This window comes from Oryctolagus cuniculus, chromosome 7, assembly GCF_964237555.1.
Source record: "Oryctolagus cuniculus chromosome 7, mOryCun1.1, whole genome shotgun sequence".
Classification (NCBI taxonomy): Eukaryota; Metazoa; Chordata; class Mammalia; order Lagomorpha; family Leporidae; genus Oryctolagus; species Oryctolagus cuniculus.
The window spans coordinates 129457872-129483111 of NC_091438.1; the positions used below are offsets into that span (position 1 = coordinate 129457872).

General features: G+C 60.6%; 1 protein-coding gene across 10 annotated transcripts in view; it reads right to left on the bottom strand.

Moving 5' to 3' along the window:
• Window positions 1-25240, bottom strand: part of PTPRF (protein tyrosine phosphatase receptor type F) — an 84811-nt gene that overhangs the window by 29781 nt on the left and 29790 nt on the right. For 9 of the 10 annotated variants that reach the window (XM_051856577.2, XM_051856590.2, XM_070078611.1 and 6 more), the window contains exons 5-6: window positions 17737-17925; window positions 8728-8838 (exon numbers count right to left, since the gene is read on the bottom strand). In XM_051856577.2, coding sequence (XP_051712537.1) covers window positions 8728-8838; window positions 17737-17925 — 300 coding nt within the window. Of the gene's footprint in view, window positions 1-8727; window positions 8839-17736; window positions 17926-20752; window positions 21006-25240 lie in introns of those variants that run through there. The other variant, XM_070078610.1, reaches the window with a different exon arrangement.

Consider the following 25240-nt stretch of genomic DNA (forward strand, 5'->3'; position numbering starts at 1 on the left):
AAGTTCCCATTTTACAGCCTGGGATACTGAAGCCCAGAATAGTCCTGTCTGCCCAGGGCCACACAGGAACTCAGCACGAGGTCTAGGCCTGGTCAGGGCCACAATCCAGGTTGTCCTCTAGTGCCCACCCATGTGTGCTCCTGACACACCTCCCATGCACCTCAGAGGAACACTAGCCAGGGCAGCAGGGATGGAGCCAGGCCCTGGCATGAGGGACCTCAGAGCACGGCTGGGGCAGGGCAGGGGCTCAGTCTGGGAGCGACACGGCCACCTTCTCTGGAGAAGCTGCCTCCGCCTCCACCTCCAGGCCGTGGGCAGAGAGGCAGGGAAGAGGCAAGCGGTGTGGCCACCTGCCAGGGCCTTGGGTGTGCACAAGGCACAGCCTAAGTGTCAAGGCCTGTCTCTCGGGCGGGCTGGGCTGAGGCAAGGGGTCGGGGCAGCCAGGGACGTGGTCCACGGGCAGGATGGGCATGACGATGGCGGTAACATGATGAGGGCGCTGAACAGACGGTTTTCTGCGCCGATGAACAAGGGTCTCAAGGAGGAGGGCGGCTGTTCCTGGCCACCACCCTCCAGCCTTGGACTTCCCCTGACCAGAAGCTGTTCTGAGCTTCTCAGCCCAGGGTACAGCCTGGAACCGCGACCCCCCAAAGATGCAAGCTTGGCACAGACATCTGGAGCATGCACAGGAAGGGACAGCAGGCACGACCTGGCCACAGGCAGGCATGCGTGGCATGCAGTTGGGGCATGCAGCTGGTGGGCAGAGGCTAGGGTGTGTCCTGCACGGGTACCCTGACATCCAGAGAAGACAGGTGGCGAAGACCAAGCAGCCCCAGGGCACTCCTGGGAGCACTGTTTTCGGAGGACCCATGCCAGGGACGCCAGGCATGCAAACGACCTGTGGCACCACATCAGAAGCTCCTTCCACAGCCCCAGATCACAGAATCAGAGTCGGAGTCAACAGCAGAGACCACAAGGTTGGACTTGTGACCTCACTGCACAGACGGGCCAAAACAGGCTCGGAGTGCAGACCTGCAGCAGGCCACCAGGTCCTGTCGGTGCTGCCACCTCAAACACCTTTCAAACCCATGGGCAGCCCCCACCTCCCGGGGTTGCTGCACTGGGTTCTTCATGGGTGGTCCCACCTTGCTGTCTCCCCCAGCCCCATGAACTGGCCTTCTACAAGCAGCAGGCTGCTGGCTCCACCCCCGCTCAACCCCTGCATGGCTTCCCCGCAGTTCCTGGCCCTGGGTGCGATTCCTTCCACAGCCTGCCTGCTCAGGGTCCTCCAGACAGAAGCAAAGCCTTGCCAGGGAGTCCCCGGGGGTTCATAGGCTGGCCCTGCATCCCCAGGCTGTCACAGACACCCAGAATTCTGCATTTGCCCAGCTTGAACGCTGGCTTTCTTTAGAGGTTTCACCTTAAGAGTCCCCTTATCCCCCAAGTCTTGGGTGCGTGGGGTGAGTGACCCAGGTCTGGCTAACGAGAAACAGCTTTTAGTCTTTCACAAAAACTCCCAGGAGGTCACTCTCTCCCTAAGGGAGTAGCTAAGCTCAAAGAGGCCAGGGACCACCGTTGCAACACACAGGAGAACCCTGGGGATGGAGCAGCCCCCAGAGGAGAGCAGAGCTGAGACAAAGACAGACAAACGCCTGACCCAACCGATAACACACCCAGACGCCGCCCTGCCCAACCTGCGTTTCTAACCCAAGAATCTCCTTGCTTTGCTCATGCTGGAGCAAGTAGCTTTCTGTCATCTGTCCTCGTGCCAGGACCCACACTGAAGACAGCATGGCACAGATACATAGTTCCCTGGCAGAGAACAGGGGGAACCTGGGGGCACAGCTGGCAACTGCCCCATGGCAACAGCGGCCCCTCTGAGGCTTCCACCCACTTGGCACGAGGTGAAGCCAGGAGGCAGGTGGAACTGTCACCAGTATGGTGCTTGTGGGTACAGCCTGGGCCCCAGACCCGGGCCTGGTTGGCAGGTCCGTGTGCCCTGGCCTCCTTTCCATGCCTGGGCCTGCCAGGGAAGGGAACAGCAGCCTTAGCTCACTCACCAAGTCTCTGTCCTCCCAGCCAGAGGCTGCCCTCCTCTTCCCTCACAGGTATCAGTATGGGTTTGGGGAATGGAAACCGCAACTGAGCACCCACTATGTGCGGGAGGCCACCAGGCCGTGGATGCTACCACCTGCCAGTGACAGGCAAGGGAACTGACTGAAGACTGACTTGTGCCATGCCCGTGTCTACACACACGGTAGCGGTGGGCCTGTGTGATGCAAAACTCACACCCCTTTGATCCCTGACAGGGCTGAAAAGAGAGACCAGAAAAGGAGGCTCCGGGGAGAAGCTGTGGGGTCAGCCAAGGCTGGCGGAAGGTGATGCTCAAGTTGGCACACAGATGGGAATTCCAGGGCCTGTGCCAGCAGAGAGTTCATGGCTGCAACCTTGACCCAAATCAGTGGTACAATCCTGGGGCCTGATCAAGTCCCTGGGTGCCACAATCAAGAGCCCAGCCGAAGAGATCAGGTCTGTAGTCAATAAGCCTTGGGCCCCAGAAACCTGACTGGGCCCTACCCCAAAGCAGTCCCTGGAGGACAGGATACACACCTCGCCACGGGCCCTGAAGGTTGTGCCAACCCCCTGGGACACCCCTGCCAAGGCCTGCAACTCCAGCCACTGCCAGGAAATGTGGCCCCCAGGCTCGTCCTGCACACCTGCACTCCCAGGACTCGGGCCTCTGCTGCACGCCAGGAATCCTGGAGCACGGTTTCCTGCCAACTGGATCCGTCGTCCCCGTGGGCCGAGGGAGCTTAGTGCACCCACAAAGAAAAGCGTCTACTCTCCAGGGATCCTGGGCCTGCCTGGACAGCCACTCCACACCAACAGTGAGGAGCTCCCTCCGGCAGCCCCGTGGTGGCCCGCCCACTGTCACGGGCGTGAGGCCTCCAGATAGTGCGGGGCTCTCCCTGGACTCAAGCTATTTGGCAGAAGCAGCAGCAGGGAAGTGAGAAACCAGAGCTGGGGAAAATGCACTCAGGGTCTGGTTTCGGGCTCTGTCGAGCCCAGCCTATCACGGTTCCCCGTGCATCCCAGCACTGACATTTTATAGACAATTTCCCAAACAGGGCCCTGCCATTTCTGGATTATATTTCAGCTGCAACTTCTGAGCCTAATTATTTGCGCTGACAACCCCCTGTGATAGGGCGGAGCGGCGCCCAGAGGCACCGACCGACGTTCGGTGGAGTGACAGCCTAATCGCGGGGGGGAGGTGGCCCCGCAATCTGCATTCACTCGTGGAAATTTCTCGGATGAAAATAACACAACATTAGGGAGGGGATAAGGGGCAGGATCCACTGTATCAAGATAAAATAACTCTTTAATAAATAACCTTGTGGCTGCCGCAGAGCGGTAATTAAATGCCGGCGCACCCGGCACACAGTTTTAAGTAAAGCTAGAAAAATGTAAGATGCAATTATCAGCGCCAAACAAATTACCAGCCTGGCAAATCCCCCCGGAATATTTAGAAACTCATTTCTGCCTTCCTGTTAAATATTTGTATATGTGCTTATTTTTGGTGGGACCATAGGGTGGGGTGCGGGTTGGGGGGAGGGAGGGGACAGGGGCTAAGAGGGTGGGGGCAGCGCTGCGGGCTGAGCAGGCTCTGCTGACTGTGTTCCGAGCGCCCTAGCAGATCCGCATGGTCAGCGGAATGGTATAATGGAAATGGCCCAGAGTCAGGAGCGTGCGTGGATGGCGGCTCGGGGCTGCCACCTGAGCTCAGGCTGCAGCCCTCCTCGCCCCGGCCCCTTCTCCTTCACGGAGGAAACTCGAGCTGGGATGCTGCCGCTGAGGGGGCCAGGTGGTGGAGTCTTGCTTCCAGGTGGCTCAGCCTGTCCTAAACTTCTGCCCGGGACCTGGGTGAGCATCCTCTGCCCCTCACACCGTGTGACACATGAATGACCACCAGCCCCTAATGCCAACCCCAGCACTGGGTGTAGCAGGGGAGTCTGGCCCCTAGGGTGGAGCCATAAACCAAGCCCCCAGTGAGACTACCCTGGAATGGGAACAAGGCCGTCTCTAGAATCTTTCCACTGGTGGCCAAGCCAGGGGCTGCTCCTGCGCAGCCCCCAGGGGGCCTGGCTGAGCCGCGGTTGACTGTTTAGCCACTCCAGGCACGGGCAGGTCGGGTCTGAGTGCCCAGCACCCAGCTGATGGACAATCACTCTCCCAGAACCACAGTGGGCTGGGCTGCTCAGGGAGAGGGGCCTGGGGCAGGTGGGAGGATCTTAATTTGGATCTGGCAGGGGAGAGAAAAGACAACAGCAGGGGAGACTTGCTCAGTGAGCGAGTGAGACCAAGACCGTGCCTCTCCCGATCATGGACACCACACCCCTGAGGCAGCCCAGGGCTGCTCCCCACTGAGGGAAGGCCCCGAGGGTGGGGCAGAGGCACTCTGCCTGGTGCTGGCAGGACCTGGAGGGGACAGTCCACTGGGGAGTGGCTTCTGCCCTGCATCTCCTCAGGATCTCTGGCTACACCTGAACATCTGCAGCCTCAGGATGAGTGGAGGCCGTGGGAGCACCCTGGGCATCCAGAGCTCCAGCTTTCGCACTTTCCCCGACCACACTTCCCCCAGCCACTCCTGACTTCCATCTGGAGGGGACAGCCGGCCTGGCCTGGGCAGAAGGGAAGGGTGCAGTCTCGTGCCATGCACTATGCCTGCCCGCCCACCCCAGCAGAGGAGCCCGGCTAAGGGGACATGCAGACACAGGCATCTCGGGGCTCCAAGCAGCAGACATGCAGGGCAGGGGTACGCCCACCCGCCCCTGGTCCTGCCTGCCTGCCGGCCCAAACAGCGAGGAGCAGAGGCCCACTGGTGGGGGCAGGCATGGCTGGATGGGCCTGAGGGAGCTGACCGAGCCCGCTGGTCCCTACTGATGGGCCACCTGGTCAGCGGGCGGCGGGCTGTAGATGGATAAGAAGTGAAAAGGACCAACCTTCTCGCTGATCTGAGAGATGAGAGTTTGGGTTGATGGCAGAGTGCGATGAGGATGAGGAGGGAATAAAAAAAAGACAAGGAGAAACACAGAGAGAGTAAAAACAGGCCACCTTCATCTGCCCACACAGCATGGAGACGAGACGAGACTCCAGTGCCCCCTCGCACACGTGCACGTGCACGCAGGCGCACACGGACCACACCGCTCACAGAAGACTCAGGACTCATGGAGGACACGGCGGACAGGGCTGGGGCCCGCCAGCAGGTGCCAGGGGCGAACCGCGAGGGGTGGAGGTGGGGCACAGACAGGCCCCCGTGCCTCACACGCACCCCACGGCTCAGACAGACCCGGTGAACTGGGCTCTGGGGTCAGCGCCCACCCAGCCCACAAACCCACCAGGGCACACGAGCCATTAGACCCCCGGCATCTCGAGGAAGCCTGTGCCGCACAGCCCCGGAGTGACGGGTGTGTCTGGGTGCCTGTGGGGAGAAAAGCAGGGGGCGTCACTCCCTTTGGAGTCAGCTGTGGCCCAGAGTGTCAGCTCCCTGCAGAGAACAGAGGAAGGCTGGTGCCCTGGTACAGGTAGGCCAGGCTCTGTGGAGGGTGGGGCCCTGCCCTGGCCCTGGCAGCTGTGTGCAGAGAAAGAGAGAGACGCTGTGGATGGAAGGAGAGAATGAGTCACTGGGGAGGGAGTCAGATGGTGATGGAGAGAGGCAGGTCCACCCAGCGTGCCTGGGCCTGCTGGACTGTGGGCGGAGCCGCGGGCAACTGTGAACAAAGTTGGATGGAACTGCACGACGCGTCTCCTGCAGCGCTGCCCCGACAGCTGCAGTGGCTACTGGTGACCCAGGGCTTCCTGGGTACCTGGTGCCTCACTGGGCACCTTAACACACTGTCCCACTGGATGCAGCAGCCACTGGGGCAGGGAGAGGCGGTGGCAGCCCTGGGAACTGGGGGCAGAGGTGAGGCAGACACTGTAGCCAAGTCAGGACCCACGCACACACACAGGAAGGAGTGGCTCTCAAGGGGGCAAGACCCCCGGTGACTGAGGCAGGGTCTGCAGACGTTCTGGTTTCCAAGGGTGGATGAGCAGGGAGGACCACTGGCATCAGCCGGGCCAGGGAGGCTGCTACTGAACACCCTCTGACGCACAGGACAGCCCCCATAACTGAGTTAGCGCAAAGTGGAGGCTGAGAAACGCTGGGTTGGAGTCCACACAGGCCCAGAGGCAGAGGCTCAGGCCCTGACACGCTGGAGCTCAGAGACGGCCTCTGACCACTGGGGGCTGACAGGAGCCTGCCATGGAAGAAAGTCTCCAAGGAGCAGAGGCCAGCACAGCCGGCCCCTCCATGGCTGCGCACCTGCCAGCAGGTTCAGGACACAGAGCCGGTGGCTGGCCCGACACAGGCTGTGCCCCGCCAGAGCAGCTGAGGCTGAAAGGCTCTGAGCACTGCTGGGGGCAGAGGGCACGGAGCTTTAACAGGAGAGACCATAGGGGTGGGGACCCAGAGGCAAAGTCCCAGGGAACAGGGCTTCTGAGGTATAAGGCATCCCTCAGGACAGCAGGCCCACCTCAAATCCATGGGGCAGGCTGCTGCTGGTGGTGGTGGTGGTGGTGATGGGGTGTGTGTGTGTATGCAGAGCCTCAGATGTGTGTGCACACAGCCTCAGATGTGCGTGTGTGCGTGTGTGTGTACACTCAGATGCGGCCTGGATGGGGGGAGGTCCTGGGACTGAGATGTGGCACTGGTTCTTCCACATCAGGAGAGGGGTGTGTGTGTGAGTGGCACCGACAACAGAAGCCAGGCTGGCTGGTGTAGAGTCTCTGGCAAATGAAGCCGAAACTAAAGGAACCCCATTCCTTGCCAAAAAGCGAGTGGGAGTGGCGCCAGGAAGGCAGATTTGAGATCTGGAGTGGGTAGGGGATGGGCCCTGGCAGGAGCTAATCAGAGTTGCGTGAGTGCACCACGTGTGGACACTGGTGGCCCACAGATCCAAGTAGTGTGAAACACTGGAGACAATGCCCCAGGTCAGCGCCCAAGCAGCCGACCACGGCAGCTGGGCTCACTGGAGCCCAAGAGAGACCCGCCACTGCACTGCCAAGGCAGGAGCCGCAAGTCAGGGGCTTGAGAATACTGCCCGGCCAGGAGGACACTCAGGGGTCCATCCAGCGGGCTTCCCGCAGCCCCACCCCAGGACGTGTGCCCCGTGGCCACGCAGCTTGCTTGGGGCTGCAAGGGGCCCTGCGGGACCTGTCTTCTCCCTGGAGTAGACGAAAGCAGACAGGGACTTTCTTGCAGAGGCCTGGGACCTCCATGTCCTTGACCAGACAGTGTCTGGGAGGGTCTGGGTGGGTGGGGGAGGGTTCTCAGGAGGGGCATCCAATGGCTCCTCTCTCAGACGGACCTGTCAGCCCTTAGGCCGGGAACAGCACCGTGAGGGCTGTGCTGTGTACAAGGCCACCCCTCTTTGCCACTTGGGATGTTCTTTGGCTTGGGGTCTCCTTCCCTGACAGGCCCTGGATAAGCTTGGTGCCAGGAACCTGGCAACAAGGGGGCGGGGGCTTCCCACCCCACAGCTCCCACTCCCGTGTCTTTGATGAGCCTCAAAGCACACAGCACCCATCACTACCAGCTTCTCTGAGTTCCCTGCTTCCCCACAGGCTGTGCCCAAGTCCTCTGCAGTAGCACCCTGGGTCTGGTCCACAGCAGCCCGTGATGAGAACTCGGTGGCCTCCCTCTGCAAGCCTGCCCAAAAGTGGTGGCCTCTCACTCCCCAGGGCCTGGCGCTGCCATCACCCGTGTGCTGTGCGCTAAGGGAACAGTCAGACGGCAGCCCTGGTAAAGCTGCACGAGGCACTTAGGTGATGAAACCACTGCTGCAAGGAAGCTGCTTCCTTTCCCTCACAAATCCCCTGAGCAGAGATGGTTTAACTTTCAATGCCATCCATCTGTGCAGCAGGACTAAGTGAAGGCCAGAAGAGGAGGGGGGCCCTGCCAGGCATCTTGCACACCAGACCCTATGTGTTCTCAGGAAGGGGCCACGTGGTCAGTGTGAGGCCCTGGGGCTGAGTGCAGAGCAGAGACTGGACACCCCAGCATGCTCCCCAGGCCCTCTCTCCTGGGCTCAGGAACACAGCGAGGGCTCAGCCAAAGCAACGTACCCACAGAGGCTCAGTCTGAACCCCTGCATGAAGGCTCTGGCTGGGGACAGAACACAGCTGGCTCCTACGGCGAGGCTGCATGCAGACCCGCCCAGGGGACAGGCTCCCACCTGGCCCATTCCAGAAGCCTGATTGTCCCAAAGAACAGAGCCAGCGTGGTCTTGGAACCGACCCTAGCAGGGCAGCAGAACACACTGGAGGAAGGCCAGGTCAAACAGGCACACGTTCACACAAATGTCCATGCCTGTACAGACAACACAGACACCAGGACGTCTGCTGGGAAGGCTCTAGACTCCCAGGGGCTCATGTGGCAGGACCTACAAGAGACACGAGACACAAATGCTCCCAAGAGTGGCTGCTTCCCCAAGGGCCTGCGAGGAAGAAAGGCAAGCAGTGGCGACGCCAGAAGTCTGCCCAGTGGGAGCTGCTGTGGAAAGAGGCAGGGAGGAGAGACTGGGTCCTTGGCGGCCCCTTGCATGCCTGCACCAAGGGCTCGAGGCAGCGAGCCCAGCAGGTGCAGCTCAGCTCCGCGGTGACTGAGGCCAGGCACTGCCGAGTCCTTACCTCGCACGTACAGGTTCGCAGGGGCCGAGTAGCGTGTGCCTGCTGAGTTGGTCGCCACACACTCGTACTTGCCTTGGTCCGACTCCTCACTGCTCTCAATCTGCAAGGCACCTGCAGGGACACAAGAGGGAGGGGTCAGATACTGCCCACGTCAAGGGCAGCCTGGAATGCACAAAGGGGTCTCAACAGCACCCACAGCTATGTGGATCAGAAATCGCAGTTCGTATGGGCTTCTGAGCAGTTCTCGGGGTGGGGGTGGGGGGAAGTGGCCTCCATGCTAGAACCAAGAGCTGCGCTTGGGAGCACAATCCCACCCCACCGTGCAGGCCTGCCAGGCCCATCTCTGCTCCTCTAACTGCACTGTCTGTTGTGCTCCTGCCAGTCCAACAGCCTGTTTGCCAGTGGGCCTCCCCGCCAGTGCTCACCGGAGGCAGGTGTGGGAGTGGCCTGCAGCCTGGGATCTGAAAGCTGCAAAGCCCTGGTAGGATAGCCTGAGCAGGAAGGAGGAGAGGCCTGGCCTGTGGGCCTGGTGCCCCGCGGCCTCTATTCCTGGCCCCCATCCTCCCCTCCCACGCCACCCCCACCCAGCCGGCCCCACCCATTCCGGCTCCTCTCTTCAGCCTGCTCCTGCTAAAGTGCTTCGACCCACCACGCTCCTGCATAATTCAGGAGGCTAATGGAGGCTGCAGCTCCCACCCGGGCCAGCACCCTGGGGGGCTACTCTGGCCGCGGTCGGACAGACGGGAGCCAGGAACGGAGGGGCAGCTGGAAAGGACCCTCACAGAGGATAGAGGGACTTGGGCTTGGAGCCAGTGCTGGAAGGCCAGGTCCGGGAGCCCGCAGCGGGCAGGCCGGGGCGGAGGCGAAGCCACATGGCTGACTTTTGGCCAGCCCCAGCCGCAGCCCCAGCAATAAAAACTCGCAAGAACTGCTGCGAAAGCACTGGGCAAGCTGTCTGTGACAGGAACACCCCAGACACAGGCCCCAAAGCCCTCCCCGGAACAAGCCGACAGACAATTACACCCACACAGGACAGGCCGATGGACAGTTAATAACCCCCACAGGACACGGTCTGACAGCAACCACCTCCTGCACAGAACAGCTGGGACAACCCTGATAGCCCCCTGCCCCCAGCCGGGGGTGGCAGACTGATGATCACACCCACACAGGACAGACAGGATCTGCTGGGCCCCACCTAACTGGACTGGACAGGAGCCACAGGAGGGGTCCCAAGCCATGCCCATGCCAAGAGTCTGGGTCTCCGGGTCCGAACCTGATGTTTCCCTTCCACCATGCACACACAGGGCAGCAGGAGGGGCTACAAACCTCCAGGGGCTGGGGGCTGGAGGTGGAGCAAGAGAGAAGCCAGGACTAAGGGCTGCCTCCGAGGCCTTGGCCTCAGCCTTCTCCACTGGGCACCACCAGGCCACATTGATGGGATGGAGGGACCCTGTTACATATTTCATTTGGGGCCAGCACTGTGGCATAGCAGGTTAAGCTGCTACCTGCAACACCAGCATCTCATATCGGTACCAGTTGGTGTCCCAGCTGCTGCACTTTTTAAATAAGATTTATTTATTTATTTATTTATTTATTTGAAAGGCAGAGTTACACACACACAGAGAGAGAGAGAGAGAGACAGAGAGAGAGAGAGAGAGAATCTTCCATCCACCAGTTCACTCCCCAAACAGCCACAATGGCAGGAGCTGGGCTGATCAGAAGCCAGGAGCCAGGGGCTTCTGCCAGATCTCCTAAGTGGGTGCAGGGGTCCAAGCACTTGCATCGTCTTCCACTGCTTTCCCAGACGCATTAGCCAGGAGCTGGATCAGAAGTGGAACAACTGGGATTTGAACCAGTGCCCATATAGGATGCTGGCATTGCAGGCGGCAGCTTTACCTGCTACCCCACAACCCTGGACCCCTGCTCCACTGCTGATCCAGCTTCCTGTTAATGTGCTGGAAAGCAGAAGATGGCCCAAGAACCTGGGTTCCTGTCACTGATGTGGGAAACCAGGATGAAGCTCCCGGCTCCTGGCCCTGGCCTGGCCCAGCAGTCATTTGGGGAGTGAACCAGTGAATGGAAGATCTCTCTGTGTTTCTATTTCTGTAACTCTGCTTTTTAAATAAAAAATAATAAATAAATCTTTTTTTAAAAAAAGTTTTAAAAAAGGAATGTTCATTCAAGCAGAAGGGAAACAGCCTCCTGGCTGGTGGGGGCTGCCCTCAGGTGGTGAACTTCATAGGTAAAAGGGCCGGGGACAAGCCTGGGGGCCAGTGCCACAGGCTGGGAGCAGGAAGTGGGGCCTGGGGGGATTCCTGCCCATGGGAGGAAGGAGCTCCCCAGGAATAAGAGCCTAAGTCCAGTCAGGGGACCCAACACAGACCCCGTGCCTATCTGCACACAGAAACCTCCAAATCTGCTGCCAACACCAGGACCCAACAACAGGGACTGCAAAGTGTCAATGTCCGCTGCCTGGCTGTGTGGGGGACCCAAGGATGTGGGCACGGACAAGACGCTCCACAGGGAGGCAGCGGCTGCTCCCAGCCCCAGCTTCTGTCTTGAGACCAGCACGGCCCTGAACCCGGGGGGGTCTGGGTGTGCACGAACACGTTCTTTCCTCTAACCCTTGCCACCCTGTGGGCAGCTGGCCTTGGCCCCAGCTCAGAGAAGGGGAAGCAGACTTCGGAGAGGTGTGTTGGCTGTTTGAAGGTTGCACAGTGGAAAGTCAGACTTGAACCTGGATTTTCCTAAGTCTGGCCTGTGCTTCAACCACTAGGTTGCTGTGCCCTGCCTGCTGCGTGACAGGTCAGGTGAGCCAGCATGTCAGGAGCCTCTTCTCCCAGCATCCGCACTCAGGTCCTCAGGGAGAGCTGTTCCTTGTCCTTGCTGGGCTGAAGGGACATAAGGGATGATCCTCATTCTACTGCAGGATCGAGACACGGAAAGAGAAGGCAAGTCATAACTTGGCCCCTCGGAAAAGAGAAGAAAGGCAAGGCTGGGTCAAGCCCCCAACCTCACAGGAAGCATCTCCATCGACAGCCAGCCTGGGACAGGCTAGGCTGCTCCACTGCGGCTGACGGGGTCCCCTGTGTGGGGCTGGCCCTCCATGGGGGGGCTCAGCTGGTGTCTCCACAACTCAGACTTGGAATGGATGAGTCCACAGGAGGGAATGGCTGAGTGGATGTGTGTGGTGCCAGTGGTGTCGGGGGCCAGAGCCGGAGATGGTCGGGATGGGGATGGGGAGGTGACGGACTGGACGGGATGGAGTGGTGGTGACGGCAGTGGCGAGGCGTGGTGTGGCGAGATGCACGGACAGCATTCTTACCTCTGATTGGTGAACCACCTGGCGAGGTAATTTGAACGCAAATAAGATCAGAGAGAAGCATTAGTACAAAGGCAGGAGAGCCGCACAAAGCAGTCAGATAAAACCAAACACAAGGAAAGGCCTGTGCTACGTGGAGAGACTAAGGCCTGGGTCCGGCTGACGCAGGGATGTGTGGGCGAGCACCCCGAGTCACTGGCACTGCTCCGAGTGGGTCGGGGCTGTCGCGGGGGGGGAGGGGGGCGGCAGGAATCTGGAGGGAGCCACTGGGGGTCTGTGGAGAAGGAAGGTGAAGAGACAGAGTAGCTGCACCCTCACAGGGTCCCCCAAATCCCACAAGTGAGGAAGATTCCAAAACAAAGCACTTAACAAACCGGGGTGTGTAGGCAGGAGAAAGGGCCAAAGAGAGGGCTCAGACTAGGTCCCCATCGACACGCAGACCAGCTCCGGCAGCCGGCAGGGCTCGGTGAAGCAGCCCACTTGACCCTGCTGAAGGCCGGGTGACTACCAAGCCGCCCACAGCCAACTGGCAGGGGCGGGAGCCTGCCTGGGGCCTCCTAACGTGGCAGTCGGCAGCCACAAGGACAAGCACTCATGCGCCAAGCCCAGGCCTACCCTGAGGTCTGCGCCAGCTCTCTTCCTGAGAGAGGCCTCCGCCCAGGCTCAGGCCACCATCCATCCACTTCTCCTCCAGAGGAGCAAGGCGCCCGTGGGCAGAGCCGGGTCCAGCTCTCTCCTGCCTGCCCCTCCGTGCCCACTGCTGGGGGATGGGAAGTGTACGGAGAGCCGAGCACCGTCCACTGTCTCACCCAACTCCATGACGCCCGCCCGGAGAAATGAGACATCTCTACATACAAAGCCGCAAACAGAGGCCGAAAGACGTAAAGTGCTTTGCCCAAAGCCCGTGACACAGCCTGCGAGCACGCCGCTGGGATGAGGGGAAGTGAGGGGAGCACAGGGCGTTTGGAGGGAACATCAGGGATTCTTCAAGTGTGGTCCTAGGTCCCTCAGGGGTCCCAAGGTCAAAGCCATTTCCATGATACTACGGAATCCCGTGCCTTGCTCACCCTCTCTCGAGAATACAGCAGCTCCCCCGAGGACACACGATGTGTGGTATCGTAATAGGCCAGACCCAGTAATGAGAATCCAGCTGCCTGCTACTAAACCCCAAATTAAAGAGATTTGTAAAACAATGTTCTCATGGAATGCTTTTTGTTTTAGAAAATATAATTATTTTTCACTTAAAAATGCTATTTATGGTAACATGTAACAGGTCTTAAAACTTATTTAAAGCATATTGGAAAATATTAAAAATATTCTCAGTCTTGACATCTAACATGGCGAAGAGCGATCAATAGAAGCCATACGACTGGGGGCCGGCACCGTGGTGCAGAAGGTTAAGCCTCTGCCTGCAGTGCTGGCAACTCACGTGGGCACTGGCTCCAGTGCCAACTGCTCTACTTCCTATCCAGCTCTCTGCTACTGTGCCTGGGAAAGCAGGGGGGTATTCCCCAAGTACTTGGGTCTCTGCACCCACAGGAAAGACCTGGATGAAACTCCTGGCTCCTGGCTCCTGGCTTAGGCCTGGCTCAGCCTCAGCCATTGGGATATTTGGGGAGTAAACCAGTGGATGGAAGATCTCTCTCTCTCGCTCCCTCACTCATTTTCTCTCTCCTCCTCTTCTCTATTTCTGTCTTTCAAATAAAAAAAATAAGCCTTAAATAAAAGAGGAGGGGGGACCGGCACTGTAGCATAGTGGGTAAAGCACCTGCAGTGCCGGCATCCCAAATGGGCGTCAGTTCAAGTCCCAGCTGCTCCACTCCGAACCAGCTCTCTGTTATGGCCTGGGAAAGCAGTGGAAGATGGTCCAGAAAGTATCTGGGTCCCTGCACCCATGTGGAAGACTGGGAAGAAGCTCCTGCCTGCTGGCTTTGGATCTGCCCAGCTTCAGCTGTTGCAGCCATCTGGGGAGTGAACCAGCGGATGGAAGAGTGCCTTTCAAATAAATAAATAAGTCTTTAAAAGCAGCAGCAGCCACCTAAGGAAAGCTCTCAGGCCTGCTGAGTCACAACAAGGGATGCTGACATCTCAGAGCTGACAGCCGTTGACCCACGCAGGGCCTGGGGAGAGCGACTCACGGCTCCAGGCCTCAGCTCTGCCACCTGGTGTATCTCTGCACCTCTCCAAACAGCAACTTCCCCAGCAAATGTTTCCATCTCATAAGATGCAGGTGGGGGAGTAAGGGGAGTCCTGGGTCAGTTCCCAGGGCTGTGCTCGAGATGCTGACCAGCTTAGCGCCAAAGGGCAACAGACCACACACTCGCATGGCGCCCTCTGCAGGCCTGGTGGGAGGTGGGGCAGAGACAGTGGCTGGGCTCTTCCATCAGAGCTGGAGCCAGCAGAGTAGGGGCCACAGGCACCAGGCCTCTGCGTTGCCTACTCTTCTCAAGGCCACCAGGCCTTGGCTCAGGCACTTCGGGAGCGTGGCAGTGGTGTTAGGCTGTCCTCTGCAGTGACTGGGATGGTGGCTTGCACATTCAGGCCACACGCAGGAACACAGCAATGTCCTTGAGGCTCTGTCCAGGCTGGCAGAGCTCATGGGCCAAGAGCTCTTTCTAGCACCAATGGTGGCTATGAGCCCCACTAGGGTAGGTTAGCGTGCTCCGCGTTCTCTTCAAGTGTGGCTGCGACTCTGGGGCCCACACTGGGTCTCAGGTTCAAACGCCCCAGGCCTGGGTGGCGCATGCCGTGGCGGCCTCCTGTCTACTTCCTGCCCTGGGGGTACACCCTAGTTACAAGTGCTCAGGTCACAGCCTCCAGGGGAGCTCTGCGTACTGGTCAGTGGGGGCCTGAGGTCTGAAGGAGGGGACTGTGCAGATGCAGAGACACTTCCCAGGCCCTGCTGGGACCTCACAGGGGAGCTCCCGGGCCCAGTCACCCCAGGTGACTCCTTTAAGCCAGCTGGGAGTCGGGCAGGATAATCCCAGCCTGTCCTGCTTCCCAGGGCCGCAGGGGAGTCGGCCGCAACAAAGGGTGGCAAAGCACTCTGTATACTGTCAGTGATGCAGAAGCCGAGGAGGTCCCTGTGCAAGCCGAGTGCTCGGGGGCCTGCGTCCACTCCACAAAGGGACGTGGCTGTGAAACACACAGGGAACAGCCACACCCATCACCCTGCTAAATGGCAATGGTGCAGGGGCAGCAGCCGCTGGGGCCAAAGGTCAGACAAACACGGGGAAGGTCATTTTGCCACTGCAGGGTGGGATGAATAAGGCCCCTCAGGAGCTTGGACTGGACCATGACCTTCAGGATCACGGCTTCTAGGTGGCAGGGAAGGTCAAACAAAGAGCATGGCCCTGGGAAGTGGGGAGAGAAGTGGACATCAGTCTGCAGGGACAGGTGGCCACGATCAAGTTCATGAGCTCATTCATTCCACTGGGGCTCAGAGAGAGCTAGCCTGTGGCTGGGCTTGTGCTGGGTTGGGGGGCCCAAGTCCTCCCTGCAAGAGGTGCCCAGCCCAGGCGAGCTGCGTGGAGCACACAGCAGTGATGACGACAAGTGGGATGAGTCCTGAAGGAGGCGCCCGAGGCTCCAATGGGTGGAGGCTTTCAAGCTGAGGAAGCGGAAGGCGAGCGGAGGGCCAGGAGGTGGGTGAGGCTGGAGCAGCGCAGTTCAGGGCGAGTGGAGCTGCAGCAATAGGCAGGAACAGCTCTGTCCGCGGGGGCCCTGGTGGTCAACTGACTCTGGCTGCCCTGTCTCACTCACTCCTTACTGTAACTCCTCTTTAAGGATGAGAAAGACGATGCTGCAAGAAGTAACTCAGGGCACAGAGCCAGTGAGGGTGCGGCTGGCGATGCGAGCAGGGGACAACACTGGGGTTCTGCCTTGCACCTGCCCTGGGAGCATGGACTTGACCATGACCCAGAAGTGTCGGAGCATGGGAGGGATACAGGCAGAAAGCTCTGACTAGGCCTGGAGGGCAGACTCTCCCGGAGAGCCTGGGCGTGTGCCAGGGAGAGCACCCCGGCAATGGCAGGACAGAAGGACCAGTGTGAGAGCCGCGTGGGTGAAAACCAAGGGCCCTTGGTCCCTTACTGGAGTAGGGGTGGGGGAGGGTCTCGCGGGTTTCAGGTTGGGGGGACTGTCCCGTGTAGACAAAGTCAACAGCCGTGTGGGAAGGAGGTCACCACTTGTGCTGGCCAGCAGGACACCCACGAGGCAGCCGGACCTGTGTGTCGGAGCTCAGGCAAGATGTCGCTGTCTGGGCTGGAGGTGGCAGCGGGAGCTGTAGGGGTGTGGGCGAGCCCGCAGGGCACCGGCTCGGTTCTCGGGGCCCTGGGCCGCAGCAAGGAGCAGGGGAAGCCCCGCTGCAGGGAAGGTGGGAGGGAGGACGCGGCCGAGCAGCACCCGAGGGGCAGTGGCAGGGAGAGGGTGGCACAGGCCTGGCACACAGCAGGCCCCGCAGGAACACGTGATGACCGAATGCGCGGGACAGGGCGGCTTCCCAAAACCACTGCCCACCACGGACGGAGGAGGCGCCCAGGCCTGCGGGGAGCACAGTCTGGCTGCTTGGGGAGGTTGCCTGGGGGAACCACGGAAGACACACAGGGGAGCCGAACCGAGCCGGCCGCTGTGCAGTGCTGGGCAGCGGCCACCAACGCTGCCGGACCGTTTCCTGCCTTGATTACGGCTGTTTTAATTAACTGAGCTACAGCTGCCTCCATCTTGTTGAGTTTTAATTAAATTAAATGAGCTAACACTTCGTGGGCTGTCTCAGGCGGCCGTGGCTGGGGCCGGATTCTGCCCTGCTGGGTGGCTCATCTCTTCCTCCTCCCCTTGGGCACTGAGGCGGGCGTGGGCCTGGTGAGAGCTGGTGGGGAGCATCCGGTACCCCAGGGAGTGGCGGACGCCTGCAGGGCCCTGACAGGGGCAGCGTCGTGTCCTCCTTTTCGACGCTCGCCATCACAGCTGATGGGCAGCAGGGGCTCTGGCCGGCACCGGCCATCCGCCTGAGGCCCACCATCCCGCAGCCAGCAGGACCTCTGGAGCGAGCTCTGTTGGTCCAGCCTGTGCTGGCGGCAGACACAGAATGCAGTCAAGCTGATTCCAGGCCTCTTTTCCCACCCGCTCCGTTCCCACAAAATCGGAATCAATTATCCTGGCGGGAGCTTCACAGGCAGATCGATCAACTGGGCGACACCTCCTGCCTGGTCGCAACGGCATCCGTGCTCCCAGGGCTCTGAGCCGGCTCCACTGAGGCAGCCAAAGGAGACTGGTGGCTCTGGTGGCCGAGGGGCGGCAGCAAGTCCTCCCTGGGCTCTGGGCCCCTGAGGTCCAGCCTTTTGAAGCCTGATCAACCAGGCATTTTTGGTCTCTTTATGAGGCTAAGCTCCAGGCCATGGGGAAAGTGGAGGACAAATACCCACAGAGCACCTGCGTAGAGCTCGCCGCACGGAGCACGCTACACAAGCTGGGGGCGGCAGGACTGGCCCAGAGCCAACCGAGTCTGACAAACCCAGGAAGGTAAAGGCCCAGTAGACAACGAGCTGTCACCAGCATGCTCTTCCCTGGGCCTGGGGGCCTGGCGTGAGACCTGGCCCCCAGCCCTGGCGGGTCAGCCCCCAGACACCTAGGCCCACGAGGCAAGACACCTCTCCTGAAGTCTGGCGGCCCCTCGACCCTCAGCTCACCTGAACGCAGCTGCTTGATGCGGCCGTTGCTCGTGGAGGGGTCCACGGGAAGGAAGTCTTTGAACCAAGAGATCTCCGGGTCTGGGTTTCCGCCTGCTGCACACAGCATGGTGGCTGTGCGTGCCTTCTCCACCACCTTCAGCTGCGGCCCCATGTCGATGGTGGGGAAGCCAGAGGGCAGCTGCTCCACTGCAGACAGAGTGGACATGTTAGCGCCGGCCTTGCGCAGCCCAAGACCCCCATAGGCGGTGACCCTCTCCCCAACCCCGGACGTGTAAGCACGAAGCCTCCCCTCACGCGAGGGACGAGGGTCCTCAGTCCCTCTGGCAGGGCCGGGGGCTGCAGCGGGGCCCACCCTGGCCCAGGGAGAGAATTTCCAGGTCTGAGAAGCAGTGCTTCAGACTGAAGGTGTCAGCACTTATCTCTCTAGGCCCTGAGAACGCGGATCGATGCTCTGCTGGCCACAGCAGAACACGCCGGGTGGACACCAGGCTGTAGGGCCCTCAGCTCACGCAGCATCAACAGCCACAACCTGCACCCTTGCCTGCACACGCAGTGCTCCCTCCATGCCTGCATCCAGCCTTCAGTCACCCCATGGCACAGCCCAGGTCACAGCCTGGGCTCCGGGCCTACCCTGGACCCCCCTGCCCTGCCAAGGATCCCCTTCTAACCCGGGTCCTCACTTCCATCGCGTCTCAACTGCAGTCTTGACTGTTTCTGAACATGTAGAAGCTATAGGGATGTACCAAGGAAGGAGGCCAGGGAAGTACTGCTCAATGGGCTGCAGCCCACTTCTCAGAGGAGCGACGGGGACAGGCATCAGCACAGCCCACTCCCACTGCACACGGACTCTTGCAGGAGCCCTGAAGGCTGCGTCCCCTCGTCCCTTGGAAGCACGAGGAGCCGGGAGGACAGGCTCTGGACTAGGGAAGACCTGGTCGGACTCCTGTCTCCACTGCTCACTAGCTCTGGGTCGGGATGGGTTGCCATCCTTTTCTGCGTCTCTGCTTCGATCCGTACACAAGGTTCAAGTGCCCACCTCGTGAAGTCACCACAGGACCACATCCAATATTGCTCCCAAGGTGTCAGGGAGCTGAGAACAGAACCTGTGCCTGGCGACCATCAGCCAACACTACTGCAACTAATAAGGGCTGAGTCACCGGGTAGACGGGTGCTGGGGCTAGGGCTTAGGCCCCCCTTGCCACCCTAGGCTGGTGAGGGGCCCTCTCCACTGGGAGCAAACTGTCAGGTGTCTGTGAGAACTGGCAGAGCCTCTCCTCCAGTATGGACGTCAGGTACACCCAACGGGAGCAAGGGGGACCCTCTGTCCTTTGTCCACCTTCCAGCAAGAGCTGGGCTCCTTAGTGGGGGAGACGGGGCCACTGTACAGCTCCCTCCCAAAGGCCCTGCACAGGGCAGGCATGTGGGAGCATTTGCCGAGGCCAGACGCCTATGCCAGGACTAAAGCACCTGGCCTGCTCGGAGGGGACAGAGTCAAGGTTTGGCAGAGCAGGCCCTCCCTGGGGACAGGGGGAGTGAGCGGGCAGGGGAAGGAGAGGAAGCTGGAGGAGCGAACGGGCAGGAGCAAGGTGCCCCCGTGTCCGCTGCCAGACCCCAGGTGTTTCCAGGTGCCAGCGCCATCCCACAGGGACACCATGAGGAGAAGGGTCTGGCTCTGGGAAGAAGCAGGACCCCTGGCACGGCCTCCCCGCCCCAGTCCTTCCCAGAAGCCGGCTGGACGCAGCCCTATAAATTCCGGATGTAAACCCAGCGTTTCCTTGGCTGTAAATATGATCCCACAGCGCCCTGACTTTCAACTCTGATTTTTAAAAAGAAAATGTTAACCAGCAGCAGGCGCATGGAGGGAGGCAGGGAATGAAGAGGCTAGGGATGCGCCAGGCAGGGCGATGGCTTCCTTTGGCCTTGCCCCCACCGGCTTTACAGGAAGGCCCCGTTGGGTGGGACCTGAGGGACACTCAGGGCTGCTAGAGCCATCCTGCCCGCCAGGACCCCAGTCTGGCTCTGCCCAGACCTCACTCCCACCTGCTCAGCCCTCATAGGGCCTGCGGGCAGGGGACGGCAGACAGGGGAGCCTGCTTAGGATCAGGGCCCACCAATCAGGTGGTCTCCATCTCTACCCGCAAGGTACCCATCAAGGAGAAGGGGAAAACACATAGTCGTCTGCAGCCCTGTGTCCCAGGAATCCACTCTGAATTCCTGACACGGGGAAGGTCTTTGGGATTTATGCCAAATTAAGGACAATTAATTTTCCTCCCTCAATTATCGCGCCCTCAATGGCTCCGTCCTTGGCTCAGATCATCCCTCAGGCACTGCCGCCAGAGCCTGACACCGGCAAGTGTGAAGAGCTGTCCATAAAACAGCGGGACCCCACGCCTGTCCCTGCGCCAGGCAGGAGTCCAGGCTGCACTCCCGTGCTGCTGTCCTGACACCCCGGGTCTCCCAGGAAGGCGCAGAGCCCCACAGCAGTGACCGCTGCTGCCTGCTTCCTTCTTCCACCCCACCCAGCACATTCAACTGCAGCTCTGAGCACGGTGGTATAAACAGACCCACCCACAGCACCCCCAAGTACCCACAGGGCTGGTGAGTACCCCAGGCAAGTGGCTCAGGCTCACATCACATCAGCACCCCAAACCCATCAGCGACTGGGGAAATGGACGCGAGGGCTAACAGGTTACACAGACAGAGCCTTTTTACTCTTCACAAATCGACTCAATCTTTACCAAAACCCTTGTGAGATACACCAGCACACCGGGGCTTAGGGAGCTGTGGAAACCTGCCCAAGGTCACACAGTTAAACAGGGGGTGGGGCTGGCCTTGAGACCAGGTGGTAGGACCCCAACTTCCTCGGAACCACCTGCAAGCCCTGGGGGCCGGCAGGTGAGGGGCTTCTCACGGGAACTGCGCTCCGCCCCCCCCCTCACCCCAGGCCGGCTAGGGGCGGGGCTCAGGGCTCCACTGCAGACCCCAACCCAACCCCGGTGGAGCCAGTATTTACCGCATAGGGAGCCCCCGGTGTCCTCACACGTGGACACCCGCGGGCACACACCTATGGCCCACAACCGGGAGGTACGCCCAGGTCCCTCAAATCGCGCCAGGCGGGTGACCGAGGGGCGGCCGGCGCGGGATGGAAGGAAGGGCCCCTCCCCCCTCCAGGCCACCCGGTAACCATGGCGACGGCGGAGAGGCGGGCGCCGCGGCGGAAGGGCTGCGCGTGTCCGTGCAGGCGCGCGCATCCGCGGTCGACTGGGCGCCGCCCTTCCCGCCCCGGCCTGGGCGGAGCGGCCGCAACACCCCCACAGCCCCCAGGACCTGGCTCAGCGACTCTGGGGAACCCTCCCTTTGGGCTTTCCTGCTCCAAGTCGTCGCAACACGCCTGGCCCTCACCCGGTGCCCAGTACCGTGCGCCGGCTTGTGCACAGGTAGCACCCACATTCCCCACAGTTTGTTCTGCCCACAAAAATCTGTAGGCACCTGTGGTGGGCGCGCACGTGTGCGGGAACGGCTTCTGCACCGCCGGCTGCAGGCTTCTGGACACTGCAGTGGGAGATCCCCACAGCCTTCCCTGCAGGGGGTCCCGCTGTTCCACGGCAGTGGAAGATGCCAGGCCTGGGGGTGGGGGGCTTTGGCAGGGAGAGTGGGTAGGGCTGGAGTGGCTGAAGCCTTGTAATGGAGCTGGCTGTTTGACCCCATGGCCCACCTGCTATCTTGGCGGCTCCCAGGAGGAAGTAACACTGGGGGGCAGAAAGCTTTCTGTGGGGAGGGGGAGAGCAGCCGCCAGGTGAGTCTGGTGGGAGCAGGGGGCTCTGTGGGGTGCTGATAGCTGAAGCCAGGGTGGGGTGGTCAGAGGACTGCCTGGGCAGGCTGCAGTGACTGGGCCCAGGGAGGCTGCTGAGGCCCTCTACAAAGCACACACAAGTCCCTTTGTCCAACTCTGCCTGGTGTTGGTGGCTGAGGCGGAGTTTGGGCCACGGGGCGGGGAGCGGGGGGCCTGCACCACGGAAGCTGACAGATGGAGGCGGCTTGCAGGGTCCCAGGGCCCCAGGGCCCGCAGCACCGTCTGTCAGCACACTCTTTGCAGCCGTGCTGACCCAGCCCCGGGGGCCACTCTGCGCGCACATCCCTGGGCTGGCACTGACTGTGAGCCTGACCCCCTCCCCTATTCCTGAGTGCTGGGTCTGGCCTCGCCCTGTCTCTGATTATACAGATACCTTCCTAGTACCTTAGAAACAGCCAGGGGCCCAGAGACACACATGGAGAGACAGGTGCAAAAATAGAAACCTCTATGTGCATGTGGACGGGCACCTGCAGTGGCATGCACCTGTGGAAAGACTCATGTCAGCAGAGCCAGAGGCGGGACATGTGGACACGGAAACACATGTGCAGACATGCTCTGTCAGAGACACACGTACACTGAGACTTGTGTACCTGGACGCACACACAGGGACACAGACACAGGTAGGAGCCTCGTGGGTGGCAAGGCTGCCAGCTCCCCTGCCCTTCAGGCACTCCAAGGAAGCCAAGGCTACCTCTGGCTCCGGGGCAGCTCTGTCCTCAGCAGTGTCAGGACAGAGACACCCCCAGCAGGGCAGAAGGCCCCACAGAACCACGAGCTCCCACTCTCCTGGAGAACCCAGCTTCCAGGCAGTCAGGGGGGCCTGGGGAGCCTTGGGCCCATCTCCCTTCGCAGCTTTCAGTCTCAATTTTCAGCTGTTTTTCCAAGAGAAAACTCCCACCTCTTCTAGCACTCAGATTTCATCAAACTTGGCATCTTAAAAGCCTGTTTTGTTTTTGAATCTGAGCTGTTTGGGGCCTGTCGGCAGCCAGGCCTCCCCCTCTCCGTCACCGCCCCGCCCTGGGCTTCCCTGGAGCTCCTCGTGGCCCTACCGAACCCTTGCCACCGCTGCCGCCGCCACCCCCCTGCCGAGTGAAGGCTGGGGCCATCCTGGGAGGACACTCAGGCGCTGGACTTTCCTCCTGGGGTCCCCCCACCTCCCTCGGATGCAGAGCATTGAGCCGTGCGTGCAGGCACTGCCTGAAGTCACTCCAGACCACTGACAGCCTCCCCTCCACTCCCTCCTCAGCCCCCTGCAGCCCGGCTGCCACCCGCGCTGCTGCCCGCAGCTTGCTCACCAAGGTCAATGATGACCCCACGGAGCTAAATCCACAGGACCCCGCCCAGCGCCCCTGGCAGCACCCCACCCCACTGACCACTCCTCCTTCGCTCACTCCCTGTCTTGACTTCCACAGCCTGGCACGAGCCTGGCTCCCCCCACCCCCCAACACCTCCTCCTGTAGGGAATCTCCTCCCAACACAAGAGGCAGCTCCAGGGCCTGCGTCTCCAGCCTGGCTCTGGCTCCCCAAGAGCTGCCATTTCCCAGCCTCCGCAACGCCGTCTCCAGATGTCCCTCTGGAGCGCCGGGCAGATGCGCCCAGGCCTCCTGGACGCCCCCACCCCACCCCAATGCATGCATACACCTGACTCAACAGATTTCTAGCTGGAATCGTCAGCTTGTCCCCTCAAACCCCACCCTCCCATCTCGGAGTCTTGGAAAACAGTTTCACCGGCTACCCAGCCCTGGAGTGGGCAGCCCAGGGTGTCACAGCTCCCCTGTGGCACAGGTAGCTGGGCCAGGCCACCCTCCTTCTAACTGCTCATAATCCATTCTCCCCTCTTCAGGCAAACGCCACCGCTCACCGGTCTCATGTGCACCTCACTCTGTACCCGCAGGGGCCTCTGGAGCCTAAATGTGATCACGTTACCCCCTGACTAAAATCCTCTCTCCCCTGGCAACCAAGGATGGGGAGTGTATATAGGCAGGGGCACTGACAATTCCGGATCCACTGGCTCCACTGTGGTCCTGAGGTTGGGGGGAGGGGAGTAAGCGAAGAGACCGTGCACACAGCAGACGCTGGGAGCAAATGGGGCTACCAGGGGAGGTGCCCAGCACCCAAGGCCGAGGGAAGAGGGGAGAGCACTGCCCACCCCCAGGAGGACTCATTCAGAAGGGAGCTCACTTGGGTCTTGGAAGACGGATCAGAACCAGGATAAAGGGTGGATCTTGGGTACCAAGAAACCCAGGGTCCGACCTTCAAAGGGCCTTTGGCAGTGCCTGTCTGCCTGCTACATTTCCTATCGCCGTGCCTGGGGCCCAGAACCTCAAAGAATCGGCTGTAGAATGCAGAGCCTCATGTCTCTGGGGTCCTGAAATCTGTGGCCATGGCAGGGTGTGAGGATAAGGACAAGTCACAAAGTCCACAGCTGCCTGGCCAGAGGCAATAGTAGGCCATGCCCTAGCTGCCAGGGGGAGGGAGGGAGGCTGGCCTGGGTTCCAGGTTCGGGGGCTCTTTCAATGTCTTCTGAGGCTGCAAGTCAGGTAGGTAACAGACCTGGCTTCTGCAAAACCAGTCTGTCGCCTCAGCATGTGTGCTGACAATACAAAGGGGTGCATCCTGCCGCTTGCAAAGCCTCAACTCCCCTCCTCTCAAAGTCAGGCCTGGGCAGTCATTCTCCCTCGGGTAGAGGGAAGGGACAGGCCTGGCCCAGACAAGATATACCAGGACGTGGCCATGTGTTGCTTATGGGCCCTCTGTCCCTGGCCTGTTTTCAAAGGGCCTGGGGGCGTGGTAGGGGGCTCAAGAAGTCCTTCACTGTCCACAGGTCCCAGAGCCTTCCAAAGTCAGAGCCACTGAAAAATCCAGAGGTCCAGGCCCAGCACAACACTGACTGACCCTCACCTTGGCCCCTCCCCAGAGTCTGCCACAAGGTATCAAACACCAGGCACTCCGTGCACACGCCTGGATTTCCGGGTCTGCATGGCACTGGAGATGTGGTCCTGGACAGTTAGCGGACATGGAGCCAGGTGGGAACAGGTGGCAGGAAGCTTGGTCTTGATAGGGAGGGGAGGAAGAGGACAGAGTTCCCCCAAGATCTTCCAAAGGCAGATCTGGGCAGGACCCCCATGTGGTTAACCGCCCCCCCCCCCCATCCTGGCTGCCAGATGCTGAGGGGAGCCACTCCAAGTGCTGAAAACAACGGAGCCTGACCAGACTATCCCTCAGCCCTCTCCGTCCAGCCGTCCTGGCTGACCAACAGCTCCAAGCGGGGATCTTCAGGGGCCCCAGAAACAGTGAGCCCAGACACAGCAACTCTGGCCCCAGCAGCTCAGCGCAGGCTGCTTCCTGCTCACACGGCCCCTGCACACACAGCTTGTAAGGTGCACGCCACCTGCGGTACAGCCCCATCGCATGCCTGCTGCCTGCTGCACGCACACACACATACACACACACACACATGCGCGCACACACACCGCCTGCTGCATACACAGCCTATAAGGTATACACCACCTGCTGTACACCCCGCACCCCTCCCCCACTGCCTGGCGCATGCACCCGCACACAGTCTGCTTCACACCCCCTTCCGTAAGGAGCCCTACACGCTGCACCACACAGGGCACCCTCACCACACACAGCACACATGATCTG